Source organism: Eublepharis macularius, chromosome 9, assembly GCF_028583425.1.
Source record: "Eublepharis macularius isolate TG4126 chromosome 9, MPM_Emac_v1.0, whole genome shotgun sequence".
NCBI lineage: Eukaryota > Metazoa > Chordata > Lepidosauria > Squamata > Eublepharidae > Eublepharis > Eublepharis macularius.
Window position 1 is genome coordinate 70,492,201 of NC_072798.1, and position 13,341 is coordinate 70,505,541.

General features: G+C 40.1%; 1 protein-coding gene across 1 annotated transcript in view; it reads right to left on the minus strand.

The window, feature by feature from the left end:
* Positions 1-13,341, minus strand: part of TMEM117 (transmembrane protein 117) — a 314,883-nt gene that overhangs the window by 127,917 nt on the left and 173,625 nt on the right. The window contains exon 5 of the mRNA XM_054989399.1: positions 1,627-1,724. Within this exon, the coding sequence (XP_054845374.1) occupies positions 1,627-1,724 (98 nt within the window). The remainder of the gene's footprint in view (positions 1-1,626; positions 1,725-13,341) is intronic.

Genomic DNA, 13,341 nt, shown 5'->3' on the forward strand with positions numbered 1-13,341 from the left:
TTTCACCCACTGCTTATTAGAGTAACCCAGTTTTCTGTTAACTGAACGTTTGACACTTAGGCCATAAATAATGTCTTTATTTAATGAGGACTATTGGTTAGGGCAATCTTATTTCATGGCCTGCTGCTAAAAGTAAAGGCACTTATGTTGTCCTTTATGTTTTAAAATTTCTACTTAGACTAATTTTTGATGATGAAAAGAAGTATTTCTTAAACTTAACCTAATGATGTTCAAAATTTTGTGGCAAGCTACTGGAAGAGAAAAATAGGTTTACAAAATGTCACCCTAAAGAAAAGCAAAAACATTTATGGGTGGTATTGTTCTAATTTTAAAAGATGAATTCAGAACTATATTCCACTGGATGTCCTGTTATTCTTCTCCCAGAGTGTTTTATTGCACCAAAATCTTCCACCTTCATATCATTTAATTTATACTTTCAGCATCTTTCTGAGAATAGCAATCAGAATAAATAACAGAGTTCCATAATACTAAGACCACACTGTTTTCTTAGTTGTTTGCTAGGGATATTTAAATGTTATTCTTCTGTGAGATGACGTGAGTCTCCAACTTCTTGATATACTAGCTTATTTCAGTGCCCTAATTGAGCAAAAGAAATGTTGGTGGACTGAGATCTGTGTGCATAAAAAGGTAAGGACATAAGAAACGGCCTGCCGGACCAGATCGACTCTCTTTCTGATCCAGCGTCTCACTTTGAGCAACAGCCAGCCAGATGCATCTAAAAAGCCTATAAACAAGGCATGAAGAAACGCACTCATCCACAGGTTATGCATTGGCAATAGCAGAGGAATAGAGCCTTTTAAGTACTGAAGTTTCATTTATCTGTCATGGCTAATAACCACTGACTGACCTCAGGGCCAGCACAAGGATTTTTGTTCAGGATTGCTCCCTCAATAATCTAGTCTTATGAAAGAAGTTCTTTCTACGTATATTCTCCAAACAATTCATGATTGTACAAACCTCTATCACAGTATCTTCCAAACCACAGGTCATGACCCTAAGATGAACTGCAGAGCACTATCTGATAGATCGTGAAACCTTGGTGGGGTTTTTTGCTGCTCACTACTGTAATGACCACATGGCAAAAGTGGCTTTGGCTATAGGTGGCCATTTGTAGAGGGCACTGCTGCACTGAGTGTCTCCTGCTGCCTCTGGCTCTAGCACAGATAGGAGAGAGCAAGGCCAGAGATCATGGCAGCCCCAGTCTCCACAGAAACTGCTGTGAAGAGTATGCGGCCTACCCCTCCTGTGCACTGCCAAAGACAAGTGCCTGCCTGCAGTACTATGCAATCTCCACAGTAGTTGCTTTTGAGGAGCATCAGGTCTGCTTCTGCCTGTTCCTTCCTTCCCTGCTATTAGGAACCATGGTCCTAGGGAAGCTAGAAACTGCTGTTCTTGCTAACTAGAAATCTCCCCTATGGTCTGGTCCTCTCTATTCAAAGAAAATGTATCCAAGTATGCATAGTACTTAAACTCACCCAGAGCCTCATTTTGGGATCTTTCAGTTGAATAAACGTATGTTGGCCAGATTCTTTTGTCTTTGAGTACTGAACAGAACAGTACAGAGAAGCTTATTTTAAACAAGTATAGAGCCATTTTGTTTCCTACCAGAATAAAATGATCCTGGTGTTCCCCCTTTTCCAGAAAGCTCTGGCAGATTTCCCCCAGTCAGGATAAGGCTTGTCTTGAAGCATCATATCTGTAACCTGGAGAGGAGGAGAGATCAATACTGGCTGAAGTTGATGTAATTCTCTCTAGATAAAACATTTTGATTGTAAAACGTTGCTGGAATTTCATAGTATGTTTGTGATTCACATACATGAAAAATATCCCTAACCACAAGGCAATTTTGCATATGCAGTTATGCAATCTGATTCTCTGTATACTGGTAGGAAGTAAATTTAGCAAGGAATGATTTAACTGGGTTTACTTGCAACTACACACTGCAGCAAATCAGCACAGAGCACTTGAGAACAGGAGAAGGCAATTTTTTAGAAAAAACGGCACAACCCTACACTCCAAATGAGATACAAACAGCTTCATGTGAAAAGGTTAAAAAGAATCCTTCAGCAAGCCCCAGCCAATATGGTTTACAAAATCTGTGTGAAAATGTCCTTACACTTATGCTCTCTCTCTCACACACACACACACTAAATGAGACAAACACTCAACCAGCAAGCAAGCAAGACCAATACAACATATGAATTCAACCATAATGTACAGTTGAATTATCTTTAGATACAAATTATCCATTTAATATTACTTTATAGCAAATTATTTTCCTCCCACTTGGCTAGTTTAGAGCAGTCCCGCCCACAGAAAGGAAATGGGTGATAGCCTGCCCAAGATGGGACCAAAAGATGCAGCGGCAAAAATGGGATGGAACTTTGGTAAGAAGGGAAGGAGTCCCTGCCCACATGGCTATGGGCAGAGACAGCTGGCTGGAGGGCAGACTGATCCGGAACCAGGCAAGGAGTAGCTAACAGAAGAGTGCACAGGGAAGCGGTTACAGGTTAAAGTATGGAAGGGAAGCAAAATAGAAAAGAATAAGTCATACTCTGCCTGTCTTGAAGACTTGAGGATCCAGAGTTGCAGTGCTGTATTAGTGGAAGATGGCTGGATGAGACCATCTACAAAGTTCAAAGGGCATGGTATGCCTTTCTTATGGATCTGAGTTTACTTGGGCTTCATTGGATGCAAAACTAGTTGTTGTAATCCCATTGGACCAAGGGTGTAAAACTGGGGTGCCCATTGGTGGATTCAAGGATGCACTCTGATTAGTGCCAGAGAGGCACAATAGGTCTGGGACCTATTAGTGTGGTGGTCAGGATCCAGGCTATGAGTGGCTAATTGGACTGACCTACAAGGGAAATTGCTTTTTCTCAAATTGCATTTGCAAGTGAGACACAAAAGGGCTTTTGATTATTTTATCTTTCAAACCTAGGTCACTCAATGTGAACCAAAGGGTGTAAGGAGCTCAAGGGCCTATCAAAGGAACTGTACTAATGTCTTCCCATTGCCCTTGAGGTGTCAAATTGCCTTTCCTGCCAAGGATCCCGTTTTTCACTCAGTACTTGCTATCTTTATGTCGCAAAACAAAAGGATGCCTTTCTCTTCACCTCTGGCATGCACTGACCAGAGGTCTTTGGTGTCGGCACCTTGCCTTCCTGCCATCTGTTCAGGTCAAAAGTTCCTGAGTTGAGATGTTGCCAGAGTCTCTGAAAGGAAGATATTTTCCAGAGTGCTTTTCCCCATTGACAGCTTCCATACAGGGGTGCAGGCTATCATGATACTACACCGCCATGTAGACAGGTGTGCTTGCAAAAAAAGAACGATTACATTTATTTTTAATTTACTTGCCATACCCATAAAACAAGGCTCAATAGCTTTTTGCTGACTATAAATTAAGGAGTTTCTAGAAGTAAATATGGTTGGAATAAGCCCTTCTGTAATGGATGCTTCAGAAACAGTGCGCAAAAAAATGAGATTATCTGTAGAAAATTATGACTATGTACACGGACCACTGATTAGCAGAGTAACAAGGTCAGATTACCATTTAGTTAAGTATGTCATAGAGCATAGCGACACAGAACACACACACACATGAAGCTGCTTTTATGCTGGATCAGACCATGGGTCAATCAAGGTCATTATTGTCAACTCACACTGGCAGTGACTTTCCAGGGTCTCAGGAAGAGAGAAGAACAGAGATAAAAAAAGAACAAAATCCATGGCTGCCAACTAAATACTGGGCGGGGGAGCGCTTCCTTTCCATTTTGCATCTATTGATTGTATTCTCTTTGATCTCCTTTGATCAAAAGGGGGGGGTCACAGCTATAATTTTCTGAAAACATCTCTGTGTGGAGTGAGCACCCTTTCAATCCCCTATGTTGGCATCCTTTGAAATTTCCTATAACTGATAATGTAATTGCTGTGTCTTTATCACATTTCAGCAATGCATTGGCCATGTTCACTTTTATCTAGAAACTAAACATCCTACGATACCTGCTTAGAAAGAACTAGCGTTCCTGCCTATATACTTCTGAGCAACTGCTGCTGGATACCATGCAATCTGATTTTACCAAATCTTCCTGGGAGCATTTGGAGAACATATGAACCGGGTCTATGTCTGCAAGGCCTCCCCCCCGCCCCGAAACCCATCATAAAAGTGGTTCACCAAGATGGCTTCTGCATATGCTCACTAAGGTGGCTGTAGCCTTTACCAAAGCAGCTGCCAGGTTACAACAGAAATTTCTGGATGCTCATGTGGCAGATTGACATGGCAACTACTGTTAATATTGCTGTTCTGCTTTGTACTGAGATTGTAATAATCTCTGGTTTCTAACCGTAAGAGCTGACTGACAAAGTAGTTTGCAGTGGACATTTCCCCCATATTATCTCACCTTTTACAGCACAACTAATATAGGTTTCTTCTCATTCTTAATATATGGATCACCTATAATGGATTGGGGTCTATTTCATCAGCCATTTTTGCTGTCCTTTTGTCCACAAAATCAAGGTTCCTCAACTATTCTTTCTGGCTCATACAAACAGTGTATGAGCCAGTGTTTAAAAGTGGAAGCAACACAAAGGAGGAACCTCAATGCAAGTACCCTGTTTGCATAACCCAAAGACACGGCTCCTGCTATGCAAACTGTGTAATTCAAACTGGTTTACCATTCACTTTCCCCTGTAGAGTAGACTGTGATAGTATTAATATGAAATTTAAAAAAAAGTACTGAGTCTAGACAAACCAGTTTGATATTGTGATTAAATAGTTGGATTCAGATCTGGGAGACAGATTCTTTTCTCTACAATGCCATGAAGTTTGCTGGATCCAGTTACACTCTCTTTGCCTTATATATCTCACAAGGTTGTTATAAAAATAAAATGGGAGGGGGGGCAGACCATGTATATCTTACTCTCTGCTTCAATTCTGCTCTGTAGACACAACCTTAAAATAAGAAATCGCTTGTGATGGCGAGGACACTCCAAACAGCACGCAAGTACAAAAGGAGAAGCTTTAAATATACCTGCATGGAAATAGGGTTTTGATGCACTGTCAACTTTAAAATGTTCACATCACCACAAAACAGCAGCATTAAAGTGGCAAAAACTGGAATCTCGCAGTGGTGAGGAACCAACAACATGGAACGGGGTTTTGAGTTGTCACTTGCCCTGGTGAATTGACCCTGGTTTTGAGTTGCCACTTGGCCTTGTGGATAGGCCCTTAGTAGATTAATAAGGTGTTGTAAGAATGCTCCTGAGAAGGAAGGTAGCATGGTATAGTCTGCTCTCTTCAGATATTGGAAGCTAAGCAGGGTCCTTGGTGATGAACCACCAAGGAAGGCTCTGCAGAGGAGGGCAATGACAAACCACCTCTGTTTCTCACTTGCCCTGAAAGTCCGTTGCTGGGGTCATCATAACTCAGTTGTAACTTGACAAAACAGATGTATGTAAGAATGCTTTCATAAAACTGGCGTTGGAAACCTTCATTTCCAATCAGGAGATAAACAGCTGTTGGTGGTCTCTGGCCCCAAGAAGGCCCGCTAAGCCTCGACCAGAGCCAGGGCCTTTTTGGTCCTAGCTCCCACCTGGTGGAACGCTCTGTCTATTGAGACCAGGGCCTGGCAAGACCTACTATCTTTTCACCGGGCCTGTAAGACAGAGCTGTTCCGCCAGGCACATGGCTGAGGTCTGGGCCTCTGCTGGCCTGAAACAACAAAGGGTGTATAAAATCTAACCCTCCCTGCGAAGGCTGTCCACCATCCTGTTTTAGTTTGTAAGGCTGACTGTATAACTAGAAATATGTTTTTATTTTAATGATGTTTTTAAATGTTGTATGGAAATGGAATTTTATTGTATTTTAATGGGTTGTGATCCGCCCTGAGCCCACTCGTGGGGAAGGTGGAATAGAAATGTGAAATAAATAAATAATAAAATGTCAGTGTCTTACATACTTGACTGTGTGAACAAACAATGGAGAAGGAAGGATGTTCCAGTTGAATACCTCTGCAAGAAGCTATCTAAAAATGTTTAAATGTACGAAACAACAATTCTGGTCAGTAACTGTATAATGAGCCAGACGGCTATATTTACTCCAGATCCATCACTGGGGTGGGGGCTGACAGCAAAGAACAAGCTCTCAAGAATCAGTTTACTGCTATGCCATACTAGCTGGGTATGTGAAAACAGGCTTTGATTCCAAGCCAGAGACTGTAACGGAATATGGCAAAATTGAAGCTTGTTTTACCTCAGACCTTTGAAAATTCAACATGTCAGACAAGCTACACGTAGATATGAAGACATATATGATACTGTTCCAATTTTACTGGGGAGATAACTGCATATGTAAGCTGCACAACATCGGGAGAAATCCTGGCTCTGCAGTCAGCGCTACAGTCTAATGAGGTGAAGCTTGAGAGGTTTACATACAGAAGGCCCTGTGCTGTAATCTGCTCCCACCCTCAATGCCAGTGAGAACGAAGCAGGCAAAGTAAAGATGAAACTGTTCTCTACTGAGTTATTTTGAAAAAAAAATGAAAATGTTTATTCTAATTTTAATGCTCGTATTTAAACAGACTGTCTGTCAAACTGAACCAAAGTCCTAGTTATACACAAACTATGGGTAATTTGAAAAAAAGAAGATTTAGGGATAGACAAAAGTATTAATCAAACTTATTTGATTACCTTCATCTCTGGAATATTCAAAAGCCATATGTTAAGGAAGAACTTTTCCTAAAATTGTAATGAGCATTATTGTAGCCCATTAAAAAGGATCATAAACAAAAGATTAAATAAACCCAAAACTTTCAGTAATGTAAGAGAGATCAAGATTGCTAGTGAATCTGCTAACCTTTTCAGTTTAGAAATTTTAGCTGCTGAGAAATCATATGCACACATCTGCTTTCTGATTATAAGATTCTAGCTTTGTAATGCAGTATTCTTTTAACGTTGTTCTTTCTTTTTGTAAGTGGATAACTTGAATTGCTGCTATATGCCAATAAAGGCTAACTTGAACTATAAGATTCTAGCAGCAGAGGACAAGTCTTCAACTATTTTCACTGATATATAGTTCTGTTGATGCCTGTCACTCTTTTAAGATTAGGGAACAGTTTGGAGAAGAAGTTTCCACTTCCACACCACGGCTTGTACTACGTGAGCATTCCCTGTTTAGCACTATGTTGGTACAGCAAAGTGAGTGGTAGAGCAATCCTATACAGAGTTACTCCTGTTTAAATCCATTCATTGTAATGGTTATAGACAGCAATCCCTCCACATAGAATTGCACTGGAAGATATTGAGCTGAAAAAAAAGTTATGGTTCAAATCCTACCTTTGTTATGTGCACTCTAGGCGGCCTTAGGCAACCACAGACTAATCCCAGACTAATCAAATCCCCATCACAATATGCAACCAATACTGAAGTATTCTAAAGGATTGTTGTTATCATTACAGAGTATTTGAAAATGCTATCCAAATGCTAATTATTTCGATTATAATTATTGGGTAACTGCACCGTTGCTACAATTAATCCCATAAAAGGATAAATTAATAATGGTGGGCAAGTTATGCAACCATGGCCGAAGTCCCTCCTTTGGTGCTTTAAGACATGAACGCACTGACACAGAGACTTCTTACTTGCCATTTCCCATTGGTGTCCAGTGTACATGAAGTACATATATAGTCTCAGACTACAACATTCTTCCAGTACTAATGGAGCAATCTTTGTTAGCATTCAATACAGCATAAGAAGTTGCTATCAAATGGAGGGAGGGGAAGGCTCACAAGACTTTCTGTGTAGAAAGGGGCTCTCTAGAACATGAGAGCCAGTTTGATGCAGTGGTTAAGAGTGGCAGGACTCGAATCTGAAGAACTGGGTTCTCTAGTTGTTGTCCTGAAGGGTAGTATATAATTGAATGTTGTTGTTGTTGTTGTTATATAAACATCCAATTAATAATCTATGGTATTATCTAAGATAAATATAGGCATAGTGAGAATACAGAAGTAGTTCACCAGTAATACCTCCCAATTGATTTTTTAAAAATCACATTTCCTATCAGCTGCAATAATAATAATAACCGTGTGCTTATATACCTCTCTTCAGGACAACTTAATGCCACACACAGAGCAGTTTACGAAGTGTATTATTATTATCCTCATGACAATCACCCTGTGAGGTGAGGGGGGGGGGGGCTGAGAGAGCTCTGAGAGAACTGTGACTGACCCACAGTCACTCAGCTGGTTTCAAGTGGAGAAGTGGAGAATCATCCCCGGTTCTCCAGATTAGAGTCCTGCTGCTCTTAATCACTATACCAAACCACTACACCAAACTTCTATAAAGTCTCATTTTCATCTCTGTTTGCATTTGGTACTTAAGAACCTCCAACCAGCTTCAAAGTCCAATATGCATCAATGACATGAATCTCTCAAATGTAGCCACACCTGGCAAACAGCCCCCAACTCAAAGTTTCTTCCTTCAGTCAAGAATCTTTAAATGAAGCTTTACTGAGAAAGGTGAAACCAGGCCACCTTTCTTGGATGGGAAACACTATCCATGGTGCTGATTGCAATGACTTACAAATACACTTGTAGAGCGCGAAAAAGCTCCAAGGATCATAAGGATCGCACTATGAATACTTGTATATGAGTGTGAGTAGTATGTTGCAGTGAACAGAGTACTTTCTAATTTTAGAGCTAATACCAGCATATGTTCATTGGAGCTCAACCAGAACAAAGATGACAAAACTATGTTACCTTTTAAACTTGCCTATACTTTTGATATTAGCCATTTCTGGAGTTGCCAGATGAATTTCTTCTTAGATTTAATCAATACTCTACATGTTCAGTATTATATACACTAGAAGCATTGTGTTAAGTAATATTAATGGCAGAAGTTAATTTTATGTCAGAGCGGACATTTGAAGAAGATTTGGGAAATCTTTATACTGTGGAAGTGAGGGACAGCAGATCTTCTGCCAGTAGCACCTCCCCCACAAGTCAATTACCCAGGATGATTCTCAAGTGCATTAAAAAATCTACCAGTGAGAACCAGTGACTTACCCTTAATATTTTCTCTTTGATAAAGTCAAGAAGAGTCTGCTTATTCCTATTTGCATGCTCAATGACCATGATGTATTTTATGGTGAGATCAAATTTATCATAGACTTTGTGAAAGCAAATAGAAATTAGCAAACCCTTCTTTTTTATACCAGAGAGAGAGAGAAAGAAACAGAGAGACAGAGACCGATAGAGAGACAGAGAGATAGTTATTCACTTCTGCATGTGAATTGATCTCAGCCCACACATTTATACACACAAGACATTAATGGAAGTATCTCACAAAAAATGTTAGTAGCACTTTCCATAAAGGGATTCCATTTTGGTATTATAGGATGAAATTAACACAAAGGTTTGGAAGAAATAAAAAGTCAGTTTGGTCCACTGTCTTAATGAGATGTTTATGAAGGACTGCATTTCATTTATTTATTTAGAATACTTCTATGCTTCCTGTTCAGAATCCTGCTTGAGGCAGCTTACAATTAAAAAATACAATATTAAAACACAAACCATTGAACATAAGCAACAGAGACTATTCATAAAACAGAAATAGATCTTTTAAAAATTGATAAGATAAAATCTTTAATTAAAAGCCTGATAAAAATATGTATTTAAACCTGGTGCCTAAAATAAAGTGGGTACCAGAAAAGCCTCAAGGGAGAAGGGCACTCCCAAGTCAAGGTGCCCCCACAGAAAATGCCATGTTTCTAGTCACCACCTGCCTCATCTCTGAAGGAGGAGACACAGAGAGCAAGGATTGAGAGTCGGATATTAACGGCAGATAGTATGGGAGATGATCCTTCAGATAACCTGGCCCCAAGCTCTTTAGGGCCATAAAGGTAAGAACCAGCACTTTGAACTGTGTTCAGAAACAAATGGGCAGCCAATGCAGATCTTTCAGCACAGGGGTGATACAATCTCTGTAACCTGCAGCCTGGCTGCTGAATTTTAGACCAATTGAAGTTTCTGAACCATTTTCAAAGGCAGCCCCCATGTAGAGTGCATTATCATAATTTTATTTTTATTTTTATTTCAATTTATATACCGCCCATCCTCAGGGGCTCTGGGCGGTGAACAAGTTAAAATCAATAAAAACAATAAAACAACAATACTAAAATCAATATACAAAACAATAATGAAATAAATTTACCAAGTGCAATGGTGGGGAGAACCCCCACCCCACCCCAAAGGTGGGAGGTCGACATGGCACCACCCCCTTCAACCACCGAACGAATGTAACTTGGATTTGACCAGAGCATGGATCACTGCGGTCAGATCTTAAGGCACTGCTAGTTAAGGTTGTTCAGAGTAATCTCATTCTCAGGTGATCACAATCTAATGGTTTGGCAACAATTCCATCATTAACAAATATATGGGAAAACACTTAACCTTTAAAGATTTAACTTGTTCCACTTAGTATTACTGACCCTATGCAAGCTGTACTGATTTAGAACACAGTGCAAAGCAGTAGGGGTGGTGGATTATAATCCATTCCTGGAATACATTAAATAGTAATAACCATTGCATGGAGCAAGTTTATTGCTAGGTGAGTTTAGTCCATTTTCAAAGTGTAGTCTGTAAGGCACTTTCTGAAAATTACTTATTTTACATGTTAGAAATACACACTCTGTTACTGAATGATCAATTATTTCAACTATGCACTTTTTAAGTATAATATTCAAGCATGTGAAAATACTGGAGAGGAGCAAAAAGCAGGAACTATCTTTCCCAAAAGAAACAGCTGATCTTTCTCATCTCATAGCTCAGGCATTTTATTTTAAGTTTTATCATCAGATCAATATCAGGTCACTTGCAGCTAAATTGGCCTAAGTAGAGGCAGTCATTAAAGAGATGCATTCAATAAAGTAAAAAAATCCAATTACCTTTTACATTAGTGGAATCAAATTCATTTTCTGGTGCTGGTCAAGGGCAGTCACTGCGGATGCTGGTAGACCAAATGAGGTACTTGAAATTGTCATGATACACATAGCATGGTCATGTTTGGACAGAAAGTATGCAATCATTGTCATGCCAGTATTTTTATGGCTTCTACCAATGTTGTTCCCCCCATCACCTTTGTAAAACAAGCTCATTTAGCTAAAAAAGGTTTGTGTGCATGTGTGTGCGCATAACCTACAACTAATATTCGCAAGAGAAGGTGTCTTCATACATAAGGAACCATGTGAATTTTTGTTGTTAATGCTAGGAATTCTCAAAGATCTGTCCCATTCACCGCCCTGTTTGCTATTTGTGAACAGGAGGCCATTGTGTTCGGCAGGTGTTTGAGTTACTCAGTGCTGAACCAAACAGACCTGGTGATTAGGTCATGGCTAATCACCGAAATCGAACAAAGTATGTTAGACTGTTGAACACATTCAATGCAAAATTTGTAGCATCATTAATGAGAGCTCTACCAAGAAACAGACTAGGCCAAAGCAGTTTCTTTACACTTTGGGCAGTTGCGCTTTTCATTGAGAGAGACAGTTGATTTTGATGGCCAATTTCATTCAGCAGAAGTAAAATGCAGCTACTTCTCAATTCCAGAATCCTGCTACATTGTAAACATATCTCAAGATCCCACCCCCTCTTCTGCAGCAAAAACCATTCAAGTTGTTACATCTTCCTGTGTAAAATCAGCAAGAAAACAATTTTAAAAATATATTCACAGGGAGAAAAGTAACTTGATATTAGAACTCAATCAGCACGGGACAGCGCAAAGGATGAATTGAAATAAATGAATAAAAAACAAGAGAAGTGGATTTTTAAAAATGTACTCAGGCTGTTCTCAGAAATCCAATGGTTTGCTGGTAAAATTCTTCTGTCACTGAGAGAGCAACTCTAAGCAGGTATACTCAGAAGTCAATTCCATTTTATTCAGTGGGGAATACTCCCAGGAAAGTGCTCTTAGGATAGTTGTCTGAGTGGTCTCGGGCTACAAAATATATAATGCTGGACAGATGCTGTTTAATAAACAACACATACAAAGAGAAAATCTATGCAAAATGGTTTCAATTTTTTTCCTGTACAGCTAGGAAATGTCATTGGACTAATTAGGTTGCTTACAATGGCACCACAAAACATTGGGACTCTTAATATATGACAACGATCTATTAGAGACACAAGGTATTTTAAAGTTACATGGTATGCATTGATTTATTTTTGCTCTTTGTGGAAGGCGCAAAGGTCAAAGTCAAATTTATGTTCCACAAAAAGATAAAAATTGGCATTTCTTGCACTTCCTTGAAGTACTGCAATCTCCATTTTTCAAAACGATATTAATGTGACTGCACTATGCAAGCAATCTGAAATGTTTTAGCGATGCTTTGCTCTTCATCATTAGAGCAGTTTAGAATGCAATGAGTCATTATCAAAACAGGCTTTCCAGAAGCTCATGTGAAGCTTATTTCTAATGCATATTGTGGTGTCTCCTCTTTCTCAGTTGATAACATGCCTGCATCATATGACACTCTAGCTTGGTACAATGTGTGTATGATCATAACATTAAAAAGATGTTGTAACACTTTCACCCTAGTGCCTGACAGGTTGCTATCAGAAACCAGGGAGAAGTCATTTTGTGTGAGGGATCTCACGGGCCCTGTTTCTCCCCAAACGGATCGGTGCCCAGTACCCACACCTGCTCTCCCAGTGCCTACTCTCTACAAAGTTGTGATGGGAGGGCTGGGTGGGATGCTGATCATGAGCCATGTGTCGAGGGGCGGGGCCCACCTCCTTCTATAAGAGGGGTGGTGGACCTGCATGGCAAGTGCTCCTCCCAGATCATCAGCCCTCTTCCTGCCCCTTGCTACTCAGGCCAGCCCTGGCATTTGAATCTGGGCTGTGTGGGCTCTGCTCCCACCAAGGCTGCTGGAAGCCTATGCTGCCCTCTAACATGGTGGCCACCCAGCATCTTGCTCTCCTCCCGCACAGCCTGCAACTGATCATCCCAGTTAAGTCTGGGGGCATGCATAAAACGTGATAAGCTACTTTGTGTCCCTATTTGGAATAAAGTAGGGCATAAACTTTTTTAAAAACCTACCCACATATATCAGCTTCAGAACACACTGAACAGTATTCTGGTCAGATGGGCTGAATGTTGCACTTGGGCATGGGAATTCCTGGACTGCATTGCTCTCTCAGGTGCGAGTTGCATTATAACCTAATCACAGATGCCCACAATGGCTATATTGCTAGATTTTTCCCATGTTGCCTCCTTATCCGCTCAGGTGTTGGCTGCTCATTAAAATGTACTTATGGCACATATCTA